At 36.5% G+C, this 19,748-nt stretch overlaps 1 protein-coding gene across 2 annotated transcripts; it reads left to right on the plus strand.

Annotated features, from left to right (window-relative positions):
- Positions 1–15,057: 15,057 nt before the first annotated feature.
- LOC125477454 (bet1-like SNARE 1-1) lies at positions 15,058–17,405 on the plus strand. Of its 2 annotated transcripts, none has more exons than XM_048584586.1 (6): positions 15,058–15,266; positions 16,047–16,194; positions 16,632–16,688; positions 16,790–16,849; positions 16,937–17,022; positions 17,256–17,405. In XM_048584586.1, the coding sequence occupies exons 1-6, from the start codon at positions 15,235–15,237 to the stop codon at positions 17,293–17,295; spliced, it is 423 nt and encodes a 140-aa protein (XP_048440543.1). In that variant the 5' UTR covers positions 15,058–15,234; the 3' UTR covers positions 17,296–17,405. The 2 variants fall into 2 exon arrangements, with proteins under 2 accessions (XP_048440543.1, XP_048440544.1); XM_048584587.1 differs by having other exon boundaries at positions 15,058–15,248.
- Positions 17,406–19,748: the final 2,343 nt, after the last annotated feature.

Consider the following 19,748-nt stretch of genomic DNA (forward strand, 5'->3'; position numbering starts at 1 on the left):
ACTTCACAAGAGACATCAACCAACAATACTTAGTTCCAATCATCTCATTGCTCCAACATAATGAATAACATGATCATCATTCAACAAATTGCTTAAACAAAAATCTTAAAAAAAGATCCATAAGCAACACCATGAATAATTATATTACAATTCCGCAAATTGCCTTATCAAATCAGTAACGATTTTAAAGCATCATAAGAATCATAATTCAAAATTAATAGTTGTCCTAAATACCCTTAGACTTAAGCTCACATTCTAACATATGATTCTCCCACGTGGGGCATAAGGTGAAGGTATTACACAACTAATAAAGAGATCAAAGATATGTACCAATTGGTTCCCGATTCCTCACTTGATAATGCGTAATCTCAATTTAATCAATAGGCTTAAACCCTTATGCATCAATTTACGTATCAAAAGACAATCTCATTCTAACTTATCTCATATAAACCCAAAATTACCAATTTCTACTATGACCAAAAACAGAAAAGCAAACACAATATTTTTGCATTCAATTTGATCCTAACTGGTTCATTATCCATCAAACAAAATAAACCAAATTTTGATAATGTCTGGATATATATCACAACAATATGTATTGATTAAAATGAGATAATCAAAACTACTATTTCTTTTCCATAACTCAAAATTCAATTTCCTCCCTATTTTTTATTTCAACCAAAACATCGCATTTGAAGCATGCATCATAATTGAAATAAAAAATACACAAAAAAGGAACAAAAAACACGAATCTAAAGAAAAATTTTGACCTAAAAGAAATTTAAATTCTTTAAAACTCAAACGGTCATATTCGTGCAGAAAAACACTATAAAAAATTGACTAAAGTCATAAAGCCCCAATCTATGTGCCAAATTCTTGAAACTTCATAATTTTTACAAACAATTAATGAAAAAGTACCATTTCCCCACACGCATACAAATTTCATTCATACAGTTTGAATTAAATACAACATTCAAACTAAAATGAGTTTTACGTACTTCAACAGTAAGTATTGGGTGGCAATATATTGCATTGATGGTCACATACAAGGCTCTTTCATATACAACCATTGTCATTCTATTAAGTCATATGAAAAGATTAGGCATTTAGCCAATCGTATAGGACCAAGTCAAATATAAAGTGCATCACTCACCCTACTTTGAAACCAATAATGCACATACACAAGGTTTTCTATTATATCAATTAGCAGGAGGACATTTTCTTAATAATATGCATGTGTGCCATAACCTAATATAGATATTCTCATCATACTTTCAATATTGCATATTAATTGAACTAACAACCTACAGAGAAGTTCTACACTCATGCAGCAACACACAACAAAAATGTGTCCACATATATATTTGCATATAGACTAAAACACATGAATTAGAATAATCAAGTATATGCGAACTAGCAAAAAGGCCCTAATTCATTATGCTCTAACTGATCACGTCTAGCTGATCACACCATCGTACATATAACATAATAATTAATCATGCATGAAATAGTGAACTGAGTTACCTGAATGCATCACCAAAGCCGTATTCGTCAACCTGACCCATAATCCTCGACCCCAAATCAACTTGTATCCTGTTCAAGGCAAAATTTCCAAAAGAAAAACATATTACGAACGTTTAGTATCTCTTAGAATATGTTAGACAACATATTAATGTCTTCAAACTACGAAACCTCAAAACCATTATTTCATAATTACAAATACACAATTTGCATTCAAGATAAAACCTTATAAAAATTACAAATAAAAGTTTCTTGCCTCAAAATCGGATTGTATCACATGCATTAAAACTTCATTAATCTAATAGCAAACCATTAATTTAATAACCATAATAAAAGAAAAACATTAATTATTAGACTAACCATTAGATCGATGCATCAAGACACAAAACCATGGCCTCCAATCTTAACATACGCAATTTAATATATATTGGCATATGTACAATACCAATTGTCATGCCCTGATCCCAAAATACGTCCAAGATCGACACGTGACGTCACCACATCCCTGTTTATCTATAATGTCTCGCCTTCGAGACAAGACCAAAACACAATCAATGAATCAACAACAATGTCATTTCCTTTTGTTTCATGGTTGCATCTAACCTTTGCGTTATACTGCTTACGTATCATAAGAAAGGATCAAGCCATTCGTAGTTTACCATTCACCACACTCCGACGTTTATCACAGTACGTTCTAGCAAAAAGGCATAGCATTCATCAATCAATTATTGGGACTCAACAAGCAAGAGTTAGCAGATTTAGGGCCACATAACGAACCCACATGACATTCAAGATTTCCGTTTCATCAATCATAAAAATCACTACGTTTTCAACATAATACCCCAATCCATAATATGTAACATATCAAAGAACCAACAAAGCACAATATTATTCTCTAGTTACATTGATCAACTAATTTGATCATAATAATAACAATCATGTCCAACATCATTCCACAATCCCTTCAATTAACATGAGAATTGTTATTACCACTTCAAAAATCTCAACCTACACTCCTCAAAAGTGTATTTTTCTTTCTAATAATAGAAATTTTGGAGTGCAAAATGAGATTTTTGAAGTGCCAATAACAATTCCCTATTAACATTTAACTACGTTAATCAATCAACAATATCATATATCATTTCACAAAATTTACTAAAGGAACTCTACATAACTCCTTACCTGGATTCCAAGTAATAACATGGTAAACTAATTTATAAACGTGATGTCTACTGTGAGTAATTCTCATTCACTTGAATCTAGGGTTCCAGACTAACTTTATTGAAATGAGTAAGAGTGGGGATTCCAGACCACTCAATGGAATCCAACTAAAATATGGTCATCTATCGATATGTACCAAGTACAACTAATCCTTCTAACCCTAGGTAGGTAATGATCACCCATCACGGATATACCAAGCATAATCACCCTTGAAATACATATGGTCCCCTATCGCGGTTATACCAAGTAGGACCATGTCCTAACTCTAGGTAGTGATCACCCATTACGAATATACCAAGCATGATCACTCCTAAAGTGCGTATGGTCCCCCATTGGGGATATACCAAGCAGAAACATATGCATAGTCTAATAATGTAGGCAATGATCACCTATTGTGGATATACCAAGCATGATCACCCCTAACATATGTATAGTCCCCGATTACGGATAAACCAAGCAAAGCCATAAACATAGTCTAATTGTGCAGGCGGTGATCACTAATCACGGATATACCAAGCATGATTACCCCTGAAATACGTATGGTCCCTAGTCATGGATGTACCAAGCAGGACCATCCATGTACCACTGCTACGTGGTGTAGTTAGATTAACACACAACCTACCTTTACCTTAACCCCTATGATTTACAATGTAGGCACCTGTACTATCAAGTTCTCATGGCTACTAACTATCTTGTCATACAAGCATATAAGTTCTACATAATACTTCTAATGAGAGTCCAGGCACGCATTTCTATACTAGCACTCGTACATTTTATTCATATCATCCAGAAGTTTAGTAAACATGTATGTCACAATAAAATATCACTTGCATGTAAATTGAGGTGCACATCACCTGAGATAGCTCATTAACCAAGATAAACCCGCTAGGCTCCATTAGCTCTCAAGTAATGCTAATTTTCAAGGTTCTAAAAAATGCTAGACGCTAGTTGGGTGGTGGGCTGAGGCCTAGTGCCTAGGCGGACTAGGCGAATTTACGTAAATCTATTGTATTTCGTATAAATAAGTGTCTGCTTATACTTAAAATATATAATTTCATCATAAACTACAAAATAGAATGACATATATATATTATGAAGTATTGGAACATAATGAAAACATGGGGAATAACAATATAATGTGTATTTATTTAAGTATGCACCAAGTCTTTTACAATTTATTGACAAAATAAAATGCAAACTAAAAGTTATCTATTTTCTGTCTAAGTGAGTCACAACCAAGGTAGGTCTGGGCAGGATAGTTAAGTGCCTAGGCAGGCGCCTCAGCAGGTCTAGGCACTCTTTCTTAATTTTCAAACGCCTAGGCATTAATTAGGACGGTGGTCAGCTGCCTAGTGCCTAGGCGGGGATTTTTAAAACAGTGCTAATTTTAATACTTAAGAATGATTCAAAACATTTTGACCAAAGTTAACTTGAGTAATTTAATCAAAAAGATCCATCCACTGGATTTTCAATCCATAAGTTTCTAAGGTTCTTAAATATTATGTATAATAATATACTAAAGTTTGGTGATGATCCAACAGTCAGATCCTCGTTCGCTACAATGGTCAAGTGGCTACGTAAATGAAACAAGGTTCATACAACATAATTTCACTAATCGGGTTTCAAATATGGAACCAGGGTATCAAATGTAGCCTAGAAGGATCCAGTGGTTCCTTAGGCCATGTGCCGCTGCAAGTGGTGACCGGCCGCCTCGATTCATTAGAAATTTCCCCTAACTCCTAATTTCTCAAATTAAACTAGAATGAATATCTTAAGAATAGGAGTAATTTTTATACCTGGGTTGATGTCCAATTCTGTCGGGAAGTAGCTTGAAATTCCTTTGAACTACTAGAAACCCTAAAAATGGTGTCACTCAATTCGACGTCTAAACGAACTCCGACGCTTCAACCACCACTTGGGCCTTGTTCTTGGGTTCAAGATGTCACATCCCAGCCTGGGGCGGAAGTACTTCCCGGGCCTGACTCCACTACCATAGCACGATATTGTCCGCTTTGGGCTTACCATTCCCTCACGGTTTTGTTTTTGGGAACTCACGAGCAACTTCCCAGTAGGTCACCCATCATGGGATTGCTCTAGCCCTCTTCTCGCTTAACTTCGGAGTTCCTACGGAACCCGAAGCCAGTGAGCTCCCAAAAGGCCTCGTGCTAGGTAGGATGGGAATATACATTTAAGGATCAGTCCCCTGGGCGATGTGGGATGTTACAATCCACCCCCCTTAGGGGCCCAACGTCCTCGTCGGCACATTTTCGGCCAGAGATAGGCTCTGATACCAAATGTCGCATTCCGACCCGGGGCAGAAGTACTTTCCGGGCCTGACTCCACTACCATAGCACGATATTGTCCGCTTTGGGCTTACCATTCCCTCACGGTTTTGTTTTTGGGAACTCACGAGCAACTTCCCAGTAGGTCACCCATCATGGGATTGCTCTAGCCCTCTTCTCGCTTAACTTCGGAGTTCCTACGGAACCCGAAGCCAGTGAGCTCCCAAAAGGCCTCGTGCTAGGTAGGATGGGAATATACATTTAAGGATCAGTCCCCTGGGCGATGTGGGATGTTACACAAGAGGAGTGTATTGATGGTGGCGGTCATTGTTGAAGGCTGCAGGAATGGCAGATCGCAGCCATGGCACTCTTGAAGTCGTTAGCTTCGATCTTCACAAAATAAGGCCAAAATGGCTGGGGTTGTTGGTGTAAATGGAAGAGGGAAGGATGTTGTGATGTTTTCAGGTGGTGTATGGGTGGATTTCGTTGGAAAAATTGATGGAAAAATGTTGGTACTCATCGCCACAAACGGGTCAGAAAACAGGTTCTAACTGGGTCAAGTGGGGGGCCGGGTCAGCTGGCTTTTTTTTCTCTCTCATTTCCCTCATTTTTTGAAACCCTGTCCTTAATTTATTGTATTTTATACTATCAAATTTATGAAAGCACCATTGTACCCTTGAGTTGACTTTCATTGACTGTCTCGTTAAAACGCGTAGTTTTAATTTGATTAATTTATTCGTATCGTTCTCATTGCCACGAACGCGTAGACATGAACGAATTCGAATTTGGATGTATAACGAAGATTCTACATTCAAACCGTCGAACGTTTTCAGATATTTGTGTCTCATTTTATACATTTTTAAAGTGCAAACCAAAGAGACCCACTTGGGATTCTTGTTCCTTTATCCTTCTACCCAATCTGGATCCCCATTTTCTTTTTGGGATTTTCTTATCCCTTTATCTTTCTCTTTCTCTCTTTAAGCTTTCCCGTGCCCTCTCTTTGTGATCTCCTTATTCTCTTTCTCAGAGTTCAGTTTCATGACAGCAACACCAACCCCAAGACTTAAGGCTTGGACGTAGGACCTCGAGACCCCAGGCCAAACTTGATACTCCACTGTGACAGCCATGGTGCACCCTCCCCTGATGAGTTCCGGTAACTTTCAAAACTTCTCTGACATTGGTAGGCTTCTAGAAACCCTTGGATTGTGTTTTAAGGTTAGATTGAGGCTTGCTATAAGTTGTTTAAGCTTGTTAAACTTAGAAACCGGTCGATCCACGACCTGAAATCGGGTCGACTCGACCCGATAACCCTAAAACCCTAATCTAAGCCCAACTGGTACCCGACCCAAACTTTTGGGCCATGTTACCGGCCCAACTCAAAGACCCAGCCCAATAAGCCAAATCCAAACCCAAACCCTTGGCCCAAGCCCAGAACCTAAGCCCAACCTAGATTCCAGTCGGTACATGGTTAGTATGTGGGCCTACGCGTGGACGCTTGTCTTGGCCGGTGTGTGGAGCACACGTGCCTCCACCAGAAGTATTGTTCTTCGTCGACGTCCACGACGGTGACCACGACGGCGCCAACGAATTTTTCAGCCAACTTTTCGATGACCCAACTCGACGTATGGCCGTTCGGGCAGCCGCCCCATGGCGGAGTGTAATGGCAACATATGGGGGTACTCGAGGTTCCCCTTTAGGTTTTTCGACATCCTGAATCCGCTTATGACATTAGTTTCCTAAAATTCAATCGTTTTAGTATAGTTTTATTAATTGGTCCCTTTATGTGCTTAGGTGCGTTTGTTAGTGGCATTTCCATCCACCCTAGTTCGCACGGCTCTTTGACGACAGAGTGTCTGTGAATGGACCCCTTCCAATATGCCTAATTTTACTATTATAAATGCATACATGAAAAGCATGATTTAATGGCTACGTTTTATGAAACATTTATGAGTAAACTGGATTTACGCTTTATGAAATATCATGCTTTATCGATTTTACATTCTTTGAAGTATATATGATTTATGATTATATACTTTGAACATGATATATATGTTTTGGAAAGATTATGTTCAATGATTTTTGTGCTTATTTAGTGGTTACTCATACGATCTGCCTACTAGCGAATGATACTGCCGACGGGTGAATGATCTGCCTACAGGTGAATGATACTACCTTTGGGCAAATGAAGATTTAGTCCTGCCTAGAGGCAATTTATATCCTTAAATGGGTTCGGTCGAGTGATGTAGGGCATACGAGTGAAGGATACTGCTTTTGGGTGATTTTGATACCACTACTAAGCACATTTTACATGATATATGTTCTATGAAAGGTTTTATGTCACGCTAGGATTTTTGGAAAACCTATTACATATTATACTATTGTATTTTCCTAAACTTTGGGGGTTAGTACGTTGATAAATAACTATTTTAGTATTACTTATATATCAACTTGGTCTACTCATGTTTTGTTTTGTGTCCCCTCAGAACCTAGGCATAAGGCATATGACCCGAGCTACGAGACATTCCCATATTAGTGACATCGTGTCATTCTCTTTGCTTGAACATTCTTGTAATATCACTTTCTGTTACACCTTCCGCTTGTATTCCGAATTAGTAGTATGTTCCGAACATGTCATGCATCATCATCATTATTATTATTTTGCAGTTGAACTTAATATATTGTTTTGATAAGATTGTATTTGAAAATTACATTGCGTAGTTACGTGCGAAATTTATATGCATGTTTCTCATGTTCTTGGCATACGTATTCATAAAATGGCTTACGTCACCCTTGGGTGTTGGCCAACACATAGCCCTCCCGTTATCCTTCAGACACAGAATCGGGGTGTGTCAGATTGGTATCAGAGCATACTTAGGACTTCATTCTTCCATTTGGTAATCATAATCTTTCTTGTAACTATGATCTTTCATCCTTCTAAATCTTGTTTTCCTCTTATCAGAATCATGGATCCTCATGGTGGGCACGTGCCTCGTCGATCTTATTCTGGTTAAATGGGTGGGATTCAGCAGTTGACCTTCGTTATGCGAAATGCTTTTTCTAGTCGTAGTGGGTCGAGTCGTACCTATATGGAGATTGCTCGGAGTTACAACGTTACCGAGCTGAATGTAGTTGGAGCTTGTAAGGAGGGTGAAGATTGGCTAGAAAAGATGGAGGACACTTTGGAGAGTATGAAATGCCCAGCGGCTGAGTGGGTGAACACCGCTGGTTACTTCTTTCAAGGTAACACGAGATATTGGTAGAAGTTAGTGACAGACTCTTGCTTACGTAACTCTATGATGACTTGGGCTACGTTCAGGAGACTTTTCTAAATTTTCACCAGGGCAACTTGAGTATCATAGAGTTTGATAGCATATTTCAGCGGTTGTCAAGACACCACAATGGAATTTATGGGAACCCTCAGGAGATGATGATATAGCTGGGGATTGCTATAAATGATGACATCTACGAGCTTTTTGCACCACATAGGTATGCATCCTACGAGGAGATGATTGAGGCGGTTTTGAGGGTTAAACAGACAAGGTGGAGCAAACTTAACCATAACTAGCACCAAAACCAAAATCAACCTCGAAACCATAATCAACCTCAGAGCTAGAATCAGCGGGGTCGTGGATTCCAATACAAGAGCATGAGGGAGCCTTCTACTTCTTCTTCCCTCTTCGACATTAGACATTTTCAGTCATTTAAACGACATGGTTATTGTTCGGGATCATTCAATGAAGGCTTAGGCAGTGAGATGGTGAAGTAGTATTTCAGCCATTCTAATCCAATAGTTGAGGCTTGTGCGCATTGTGGTAAGCGTCATCGGGGAGATTGCAATACTGGTCTAGCCATGTGTTTCAGGTGTGGCGGCTCTGGACATATTGCCCGTAATTACGGTACTCCACGCTCATTTGATGATTTTGCTTCTGGTTTGGGTTATGGTAGGAGTAATAATCTGAGTACTCAGAGTTATGGTGGAAGCAATAATCCAAGTACTCAGTTTTCTACTCAGCGTCATCCACAATATTCTAGAGCAACTTCAAGTAGTCGTGCTCAGAGGAGCTAAGCAGGCCGCAATAGCTAGGGTGCTAGGACTCGTGGCGGCCGTAGCAGTAGTTCGGGACGTCAAGCCCATAGACGTATCAACGCCATGACTTAGCGGGAGGCAGGGCAGGATCCTAGAGTTATCACTGGTATGTTACTTGTTTTTGGTCATTGGGCTAATGTTCTGATTGATCTGGGTGCTATTGGTGAACCAACAATTTGCGCTGGTGGTGAACCAACAACCTTTATCACTTGGATATGATATGTTTATACAATTGTCTTCTGGAGATTTATTTTATGGACAGTGGGAGTTTATGGATTACCCAGTTATTGTCGAAGAGGAACTGTTGGAGGCCAATTTGATTCCCTTCAAACTTGTGGAGATCAATATCATTCTGGGAATGGATTGGTTGTCTAAGCACAATGCTTATGTCAGACGTAGAGAGAAACTGGTGACATTTGATCTTCACGAAATAGGGCCAAAATGGCTTTGGTTGTTGGTGTAAATGGAAGAGGGAATGATGCTGTGATGTTTTAAGGTGATATATAGGTAGATTTCGTTGGAAAAATTGACGGAAAATCATCAAAACTCGTCGCCAGAAACGGGTTATAATTGGGTCAAGTGGGGGGTTGGGTCAGCTGGCTCTCTTTCCTCTCTCCTTTCCCTCATTTCTTCTCCTCTGATTAATCACCCTCTTCCTCATTTTCTCTGTTGCGTCTCTCATTTCCCCCTCTTTCCCGCTGCCATCTGGCAACTTGTAGTCCTTATTTTATTTATTTATTTTAACAACTAAAACGTCTCTAATTTCTTCGTTTCAACTTCGATTCGAGAATAGTTTTCACTTAAGCGCTCGTAGGATCGAGCTTTGTCTAATTATACTTAGTGTGACCTCGTAAGGTCTGGATTTTTAACGATTACCGACAAAAATTAAAATTTCATAATTAGTTTAATTAAAATCTAAATTTTATAAAATTAATATAAATTTTCTAAAATAATATAAAATCTCGTTCATACAAATACGTAGTTTACAATAGTGAAATCCAGGAACAGGGTTTCACACCAATTCTTGATCAAAAGAAATTTCACAAGTGCATGCATGCGTTCATATATTCACAAACCTCAACAACCCCTTGATCTTTTGCAGAAAGATGGTTTAGACAGAACACGACTTTCCTCTTTTTCAAAATTGCAATGGTCAAATAATTTTGAAAACAACACTACCTAACCTTTTACATAAAGACATCCTCTCTATTATTTCTGTAAAACCTTAAAAATTTCTTTTGCAAACCAAAGTCGATTTTCCCGATAAACCATCATGTCGATTACTACTTCAATTTAATACTTTCTATTTGAATTCAAGAACAAAAATCTTAAGCTCTGATACTACATGTAAGACTAAACTTATCAAAAACATATTAAGAGATTAAGCACATGAACCACAATTTATACAAGTATTAAAATCACAATTCCAAAAGTACTCAAATTAACAATAGGTCTTAGTTTAATATTGAGCGTATGTTTTGTGAGAGTAGAGTAGGCCTGGCAAACGGGTCGTGTCTATCGTGTTCGTGTCATTTTCGTGTAACACCTGTTATCTTAACGGGTCGTGTCGTGTCACACCCGTTATCTTAACGAGTCCTTAACAGATTGTGTCACTTTACCCAACGGGTAAAGTGACCCGACCCGTTATGACCCATTATGACCCGTTAAGAAAAAAATATATTTTTTTAAAATTTGCACATACCACACATTGCCACATAAATATTACTTCAAAACATTAAAACATTTCTCGTTCAAGTACTATATCTACACTCGAAAATAAAAGCCTAATAAAAAAAATAATACATACACTACTAATCTATTACAAATATTAAATGTGCAAGGATAAAGAGTTTTTGTTTTTAAGATTGTAAGTCTTTCTCAAAAGTTTACACCTCCATTTACAAAATCTTCAATTTACATCGATCATCATGAAATTGTATTGGAACTTTGGCTTGATCTATTGCCTTCAAGAGTTATGTTGAAGATGTTTTCAGTAAGTTTTTCCACGTCAGAACTCTCTTCCGCATAAATTAAGTATAGAAAAAGCAAACATTAAAAATCATTCAATTATGAAAAGTTAAACAAAATAATTATGAAAAGAAATAAAATAATAATACTATACCATATAAAAATATATTACCTCCTTTTCCAAATAGCCAATCTCGTGTGCACAACAAAGCTATTTTTAAATTTAATCTCAGCCAATCCAATGGTCATCAATTTTTAAATTTAATTTAATATATATAATAATTATAGTTTTTACTTTTTAGGAATATAAAATTATTAAATTAATGTATATAATTATTAATATTATAGTTGATTCATACTTTTATTAAGTATATAAATTATAACATAAGATTTTGTGATATCCACATCCACTAGTGTAAATATTTTAAATTGAAGATCAAATTCATTCTTTGTATTCATGTAGGGTCAAGGAGTGTAGCTGTAAAAATTCATCAAAATCAGAGTTAAAATAACCATTAAATCTTGATTTTTCGTTTATAACCGTCGAAAAGCTTTGTCCCGTTACTTGATCTCTGAATGTTTTTTTTTTTTGTGATTTTTTGCTGATGTGATCTCCAAGCATATACAAACAATTTTGACGGTTTGGATCGTTGAAATTAGTTTTGGAGAATTCGTATCCCATTAAAACGATAGATTGACTAACACTTAGAGTTTATTTATACTTTCATTAAGTATAACATAAGATTTTGTGGTATCCACTTGTGTAAATATTTTAAATTGAAGATTGAATTCATTCATTGTATTCATATAGGATCAAGGAGTGTAGTTATAAAAAATCATCAAAATCGGAGTTAAAATAATTGTTAAATCGTGATTTTTCGTTTATAACCGTTGAAAAGCTTTGTCCCGTTACTTGATCTCTGAATGTTTTTTTTTTGTGATTTTTTGCTGATGTGATATCCAAGCATATACAAACAATTTTGACGGTTTGGATCATTGAAATTAGTTTTGGAGAATTCGTATTCCATCAAAACGATAGATTGACTAACACTTAGAGTTTATTTATACTTTCATTAAATATAACATAAGATTTTGTGGTATCCACTTGTGTAAATATTTTAAATTGAAGATCGAATTCATTCATTGTATTCATATAGGGTCAAGGAGTGTAGTTATAAAAAATCATCAAAATCGGAGTTAAAATATCCATTAAATCATGATTTTTCGTTTATAACCGTTGAAAAGTTTTGTCCCGTTACTTGATCTCTGAATGTTTTTTTTTTTGTGATTTTTTGCTGATGTGATCTCCAAGCATATACAAACAATTTTGACGGTTTGGATCATTGAAATTAGTTTTGGAGAATTCGTATCCCATCAAAACGATAGATTGACTAACACTTAGAGTTTATTTATATTTTCATTAAGTATAACATAAGATTTTGTGGTATCCACTTTTGTAAATATTTTAAATTGAAGATCGAATTCATTCATTGTATTCATATAGGGTCAAGGAGTGTAGTTATAAAAAATCATCAAAATCAGAGTTAAAATAACCGTTAAATCGTGATTTTTCGTTTATAACCGTTGAAAAGCTTTGTCCCGTTACTTGAGCTCTGAATGTTTTTTTTTGTGATTTTTTTGCTGATGTGATCTCCAAGCATATACAAACAATTTTGACGGTTTGGATCGTTGAAATTAGTTTTGGAGAATTCGTATCCCATCAAAATGATAGATTGACTAACACTTAGTTTATTTATACTTTCATTAAGTATAACATAAGATTTTGTGGTATCCACTTGTGTAAATATTTTAAATTGAAGATCGAATTCATTCATTGTATTCATATAGGGTCAAGGAGTGTAGTTATAAAAAATCATCAAAATCGGAGTTAAAATAACCGTTAAATTGTGATTTTTCGTTTATAACCGTTGAAAAGCTTTGTCCCGTTACTTGATCTTTGAATGTTTGTTTTTTGTGATTTTTTGCTGATGTGATCTCAAAGCATATACAAACAAGTTTGACGGTTTGGATCGTTGAAATTAGTTTAAGAGAATTCGTATCCCATAAAAACAATAGATTAACTAACACTTCTTAGAGTTTATTTATATTTTCATCAAGTATAACATAAGATTTTGTGGTATCCACTTGTGTAAATATTTTAAATTGAAGATCGAATTCATTCATTGTATTCATATAGGGTCAAGGAGTGTAGCTATAAAAAATCATCAAAATCGAAGTTAAAATAACCGTTAAGTCGTGATTTTTCGTTTATAACCGTTGAAAAGCTTTGTCCCGTTACTTGATCTCTGAATGTTTATTTTTTATGATTTTTTGTTGATGTGATCTCAAAGCATATACAAACAAGTTTGACGGTTGGGATCGTTGAAATTAGTTTTGGAGAACTCGTATGCCATCAATCAAGTTCCGTGTGTGTGTGTGTGTGTGTGTGTGTATATATTTATTAAGTAGATTTAAATCTATTTATTTTGTACGTATAAATTATAATTGACTGGTACACGGAATAGTACATACATCACGTGTCACGTGTGTCATTATAAAAATAGTGAGATATGTCATAACAGTCATGTGTGTGATAAAAAGTTAATAACTTAAAAAAAAAAAAATATTTCTCACCACTTTTATTAATTTTCATTTTTCTCTCTCTTTTTTGTTTCCTTTTCAACTTTTTCTTATCGTTTTCACTTTTCCCTCCAACATCTTTTCCTAATTCCTTCACTTTTTTATTTCATTTTCAACTTTTCTTAACATTTTCATTTTCCCTCCATTTTTTTTTTCAAAAAGGGCGGCAAGTTGGCAACGGCAAGAAATTGATTATTGAATGGAAAGAAATCACATCAATGGATGCAAAATCATGCAATGCATCATGCATATTAAATTATTAATTAATAATTATTATAGTTTTTATAAAATTTAATATATATATATATATATAATTATTATAGATAGACTTAATATTTTGGGGGTATAATTATTATAGTATATATAATTATTATAAATTTTATGGTTAATTTAATATATATATATTTATTATAATTTTTAGGGGTATAAAATTGTAAAATTAATGTATATAATTATTACAGTATTTTTTAGGGTTATAAAATTATAAAAATAATATTCTGCTTATCGTGTATCGTGTTACCCACGTGTATACCCGAACCAACCCGTTATCTTAACAGGTGCTTATCGGGTTACCCGATAACGACCTGATTCGTTATCGTGTCGACCCAAACACCTGTTAATTTCGTGTCGTGTCGTGTCGGGTTATCGGGTCGTGTCAGAAATTGCCAGGCCTAGAGTAGAGGCCAATATTTTATATTGAAACAATAATATTTTATATTGAAACAATCCTTGTGATTTTCCTATTAAAATCAGCATAGGAAACAAACACACAATTCCAATCCAACTATGAGTGTTAAGTATCATGATTTATTAAAGTTTCAATCCTGAAACTGATTAGGACAACTTTAAACTCTACAATAAGACCTTTCCATACCAATTGAAACACTATAGCCGGTTGCTAGCACTTACAATCATACTTATGTTCTAACATTAAAATGTTACACGAGTAAACAAGGAGATTTCAAGGCAGAAAGTGTTATTACCATATCCGCCTGATTAAGTTAAAAAAATAGGGATCTTCACGGTTATCCATATCCATGAACATAATAAAGCACATGAGAGATTTCAAATGACACCTTGCAAGTAAGGATTTAATCATTTAAATATCCCTTTTACATACCTTCGAAGTGCTTACGAAGACACTTCTAATCCCGTCGATCTAACATTTTTCTTTTCAATCTCTTGGATCTTGAAAATCCTTTTTTTTAGAGTAAAAAATCTAGGTGGGCCTAAAGAACCCAAGAAGCCTATTGGCGGCAAGCCCAACCTCTGGCACCACGTGGAACTCCAATAACCGCCTTTCCGTTCCTTTGAAATCAATTCCTCAAAATTCCTCTTCATTTTTCTTTCCTTTCCCACATTTTCTCAGCAACCAAACGGAGGAAGATCAACCATTTCAAACTTCACTATTACACTCTCCAACACCATTGCCAGAAATTTCCATTCAATTTCGTCCTTACGATTCGAAATCCTACTGGCGCAAAAAGGACGTCGAATCTGCGAACGCTGCAGTCAATGAGTAACAGAAGGTTCGTATTCTCTGATAAGTACGTATTTTATATATCAAGATCTCGAATTTTCGCACCTTCAGAATTTTATCTTTTCTCTGCACGCAATGTTGTGTTGCTAATTGGATTATTAATTTCGAAATTTATTGGTTAGATCTTGTAATTAGCACTAAGTACGAGCTCTACTTGCGATTATCTGAAGCATTAATCTTGGTAAATTTAAAATGCAGGTTGGATTTAGTGTCCGTTTGATTAGTTTACAAGTTGAGGATAGAACTATTCTTAATAGTCCGGATTAGTCGGACGGAAATCTGTGAAAACGGGGACAAGGTGTTGATTTGCAATTTGTGTAAAACTGGTGAAATTTTGAAGTTATAAGCTGTGATCATCGTTCGAGATTCCGATCCCTTAGACTTGTGCTTGTTGGGTCCGAATATATGATTAACTGTCTTTCTCCAGTTCTTTGGTACTTTGCCTTAATCTTTCGCAGTACAGAAATACTACAAACTTCATGTTTCTTCGTTTTTTCGTAGTACTATTATGCGTTTATTAACTTTATTAAACGTGTTAGTTTCGTTTTAGTTAGAAAAGTTTTGCTTTAGTTAGAAACCGTGCCACAAACTGTTGCTAGGACAATTTTTAAGTTCATTCGCACTGTCACGTTTTTGCGTATAGTTCAAGATACTGGTGTCAACTCCTAATATGTTGTAGTTTTGAGCCGGTATTGCATTGTAGCAAGAACTCATTAATTACGAGCAGTTGTTTGTGGTTTCCTAGGTACATTTGTATAATACTTGACTATGTTTGCTCTTTTTGTAGGGAGCACCGTTCCTCCAAAGCGTCTCTTTTAGATGGCCTTGAGGAAGGTGGTCTTAGGGCCTCCTCCTCATACTCCCATGACTTTAATGAGCATGACAATGACAAAGCCGTGCAAAGTTTACAAGATAGAGTTGTTTTTCTGAAGAGAGTGAGTGCAATATAAGATATCTTTACTGGCTGAATTACCTTTGTTTCATAAATATCTTAACATGTTTTATATTCTATTAGACATGAAAATATCTTAACGTAACATTGTATAAGTTGATATGAGCCATGCTGTTTTAGACAGTGGGTAATATATTCTGTTGCCATAATGTGAAGACTGCTTAAGACTTTCAAACATTTATAGTGTATTAATTTAAAAGTGGTAGTAGAACATTCAGAATTACAGACTTTCATGTGACTGTTAATAACTAAATTTATAAGAACAGCATGCCTGATGCATAAGATCTGATGCTAGATATTGTTCTTCTTACAGAAAGTGAAGTTGAAGTTGTAGTTGATTGTATATTAATGCAATGGTATGGATGTGGGTTCGGGTTGATCAGTCTTTAATCTTACAAAATAAAAATGTTTTATTTACAGTTAACAGGTGATATTCATGAAGAGGTGGAGAGCCATAATCGCTTGCTTGACCGAATGGTATGCTTCTACTTATTAAACGTACTCTGCTTGTTAGATATTTCTGTTTCTCTAGATATTGTTTATATGTTTGAACTTGTTTGATTATCCTGTAAAACCAGGGCAATAGCATGGATGTGTCAAGGGGTATATTGTCTGGAACAATGGATAGATTTAAAATGGTACCTAAACCTCACTTCTCCCTTTTTTCCTTTTTGTGTTATCACTTACGGGCAATTGGCTGAGAGATCAAGTTATTTGCTTTGTAGGTATTTGAGAAAAAATCAAGCCGGAGAACGTGTGTACCTGTGGCATATTTTGTGGTTTTCTTCTTAATCATATACTTTCTATTTAGGTAAAAATTCATTATTGATGTGCTCTCTTATTGAATATCGATGTTTTTTATTGAATGAGGAAAGATACCTTGGCCTCAAAAAATTGTGAATTGCATTCTACTATTGTGATAGGGATAGCTTTTGACTGATGTACAATTTGCTGAAAGGCGAGAGATAAACTGTATCAAGGGGTGGATGAAGGTGGGTGTGGGTGTGGGATGCAGATGTTAATATTTTTCATTTCTCTATACAGAGTTTTATGCCTGAAAAGATTGGCCAGCAGCTGGAGGTGAGCTGCTTGTTAAATTGTACAGTGGCAGATAAGCGACATTTGCTTCTTGCTTCCCTTACATTTATAAAACCTTACTGTTGCTTGTACTATTGCACGGTTTTCTTGATCTCATCGCCCTATGTTGTTACCAGAAAGTTAGATGCACGGTTTGTCGGTTATGGCGGGGATTTATAAGGTAGTGTTGATTTTCAAAGGTTGAATTGTATTTCACTCATTATGAATATTACAAGAAAAAGAAGACCACTCTTATAAAGAGTCAAAAAGAAAGCTACAAGAATTGTAGGCAAACACAATCCCTAAAAAACTGCCCTAACAAGTGGGAAAGCAAAAACTTAATTACAAGTAAAGAAGCTCCTACAAGCAAGAAGGTTGACAAAAGAGGTAAGGGAAATGACAAGGTATGGGAAGACAAGAGAGTAGGGTTAAGACCATCACTTTAGCCCATGACTTAGCTAAAGTGAGGATGACAACCCATCCTTGAGATCTATACAAATCACTTTGGGAAGCTAAATAACAACTCCTTGAATTAAGGGAGTTGACAACTTAGATTAGGAAGTTGACAACTAATCACAAGGGAACCGGACTCATAACCATGCAGGAAACCCTAATATCCATTAGGCAACTTCCAATACTCCCCCTCAAGCTGGATCTAGAAGGTTGATGGATCCAAGCTTGGACAGAAGCCGTTGAAAGTGATGAGAAGCTAAGGGCTTTGTGAAAATGTCAGCCAATTGGTTGGAGCTTCTTGTGTAATGTGTCTGGATTACTTGCGATTGCACCTATTCACGAACGTAATGGCAGTCAACCTCAATGTGTTTCGTTCGTTTGTGAAACACGGGATTGGATGTTATATGCATGGCGGCCTGGTTGTCACAGAATAGGGACATAGGAAGGGTTGCAGGAAACCCTAAATCACACAGAAGACCCTTGAGCCAGATCAACTCACACGCTGGTGAAGCCATTGCACGATACTCAGCTTCGGCACTGGATCTGGCGATGACAGTTTGCTTCTTACTTTTCCAGGTGACCAAGTTTCCACCAACAAAGGTGCAGTAACCACTTGTGGACTTGCGATCGATGGCATTTCCTGCCCAATCTGCATCGCAGTACCCCATGATGTGAGTGTGGTTGTTCTTTGTCATGAGAATACCACGACCAACAGACCCTTTTAAGTAACGTAAGATCCTTTTTACAAGGTTCAAATGCTCGGTGGTGGGAGAGTGCATGAATTGACTGGAAATACTCACTGCATATGAGATGTCTGGTCTGGTGATCATTAGGTAGATCAACTTACCAACAAGCCTCTGATAGGAGCTGATATTCGAAAGTGGAGTTCCTTCCAAGTTAAGTTTGAGCTTGCTATTGAGAGGAGTAATGGCAGGCTTAGCATCACTCATACTAGCATCCTTGAGGAGATCCATGACGTATTTCCGTTGATTAAGAAATAAACCCTTATGAGAAGATGCCATTTCGATCCCAAGGAAATATTTTAACACCCCAAGGTCTTTAATCGCAAATCATTGTTGAAGTGACTGTTTGAGTTTGGAGATCTCTGCAGCATTATCACCTGTAATTATTAAGTCATCCACATATATCAACACAACTAATTTCCTACCAGCTCCAGTGCGAACGAATAATGATGAATCGACACCACTCCTTTTGAAACCAGCACTATGAAGAACTGAACTTAGTTTAGCATACCAAGCATGAGGCGATTGCTTCAGTCCATAAATAGACTTATGTAACTTACACACCAAATCAGGGTCCTGACTTTGAGGATGTCCGGGGGGCAATCGCATGTAGACTTCTTCTTCAAGATCACCATGTAGAAAGGCGTTCTTCACGTCCATTTGGTACATGGACCAACCCTTATTGACAACAATAGACAATACAACCCTAACTGAGTTCATTTTTGCAACAGGAGCAAATGTTTCTTTGTAGTCCACCTCAAATGTTTGAGTGAATCCGCGAGCCACTAGCCTGGCTTTATGCCTCTCAATTGAACCATCAGAATTAAACTTGATCTTATAGATCCATTTGCAACCCATTGCCCTTTTTCCTTTTGGAGTTTGGTAATGCTCCAGGTGTTGTGTTGGTCTAGAGCTTTGAGTTCATCTCGCATTGCTTCTTGCCACACAGCATGATTATTAGCCTCATGGAAGTTTTGAGGCTCATTGTGACTGGAGATGGTGTTAAGGAAGGCAGCATGTGATAGAGTCACCTTTTGATACGACACATAATTTGATATTGGATGCCTCGGTTTATATATGTCAAAATCTTGAAACCTTGTGGGAGGCTACCTATCACGCCAAGGATTGCGTCGAGGTTCTGGGAGAGTTGGCTCACTCTCATTAAATTTTCAGCCACACTTTGAAGGTTTTCTTGGTTGCCGCTGCCATCATCATGCATGGAACCATTAGGATGAGAGCCTTCATGGTTATCATCATTGAGATA

The sequence above is a fragment of a genome, unplaced genomic scaffold, assembly GCF_019419815.1.
Source record: "Pyrus x bretschneideri cultivar Hongxiangsu unplaced genomic scaffold, Pyrus_bretschneideri_v1 Contig21, whole genome shotgun sequence".
In the NCBI taxonomy this organism is placed as follows: Eukaryota; Viridiplantae; Streptophyta; class Magnoliopsida; order Rosales; family Rosaceae; genus Pyrus; species Pyrus x bretschneideri.

Excerpts from the sequence above, each read along its gene's own strand:
- LOC125477454 (XM_048584586.1), top strand. The coding sequence starts at position 15,235 with ATGAGTAACAGAAGGTTCGTATTCTCTGATAA. Across the intron at positions 16,195-16,631 it reads GAGTTGTTTTTCTGAAGAGA|TTAACAGGTGATATTCATGA; the intron begins GTGAGTGCAATA and ends TTTTATTTACAG. Across the intron at positions 17,023-17,255 it reads ATCATATACTTTCTATTTAG|AGTTTTATGCCTGAAAAGAT; the intron begins GTAAAAATTCAT and ends TTCTCTATACAG.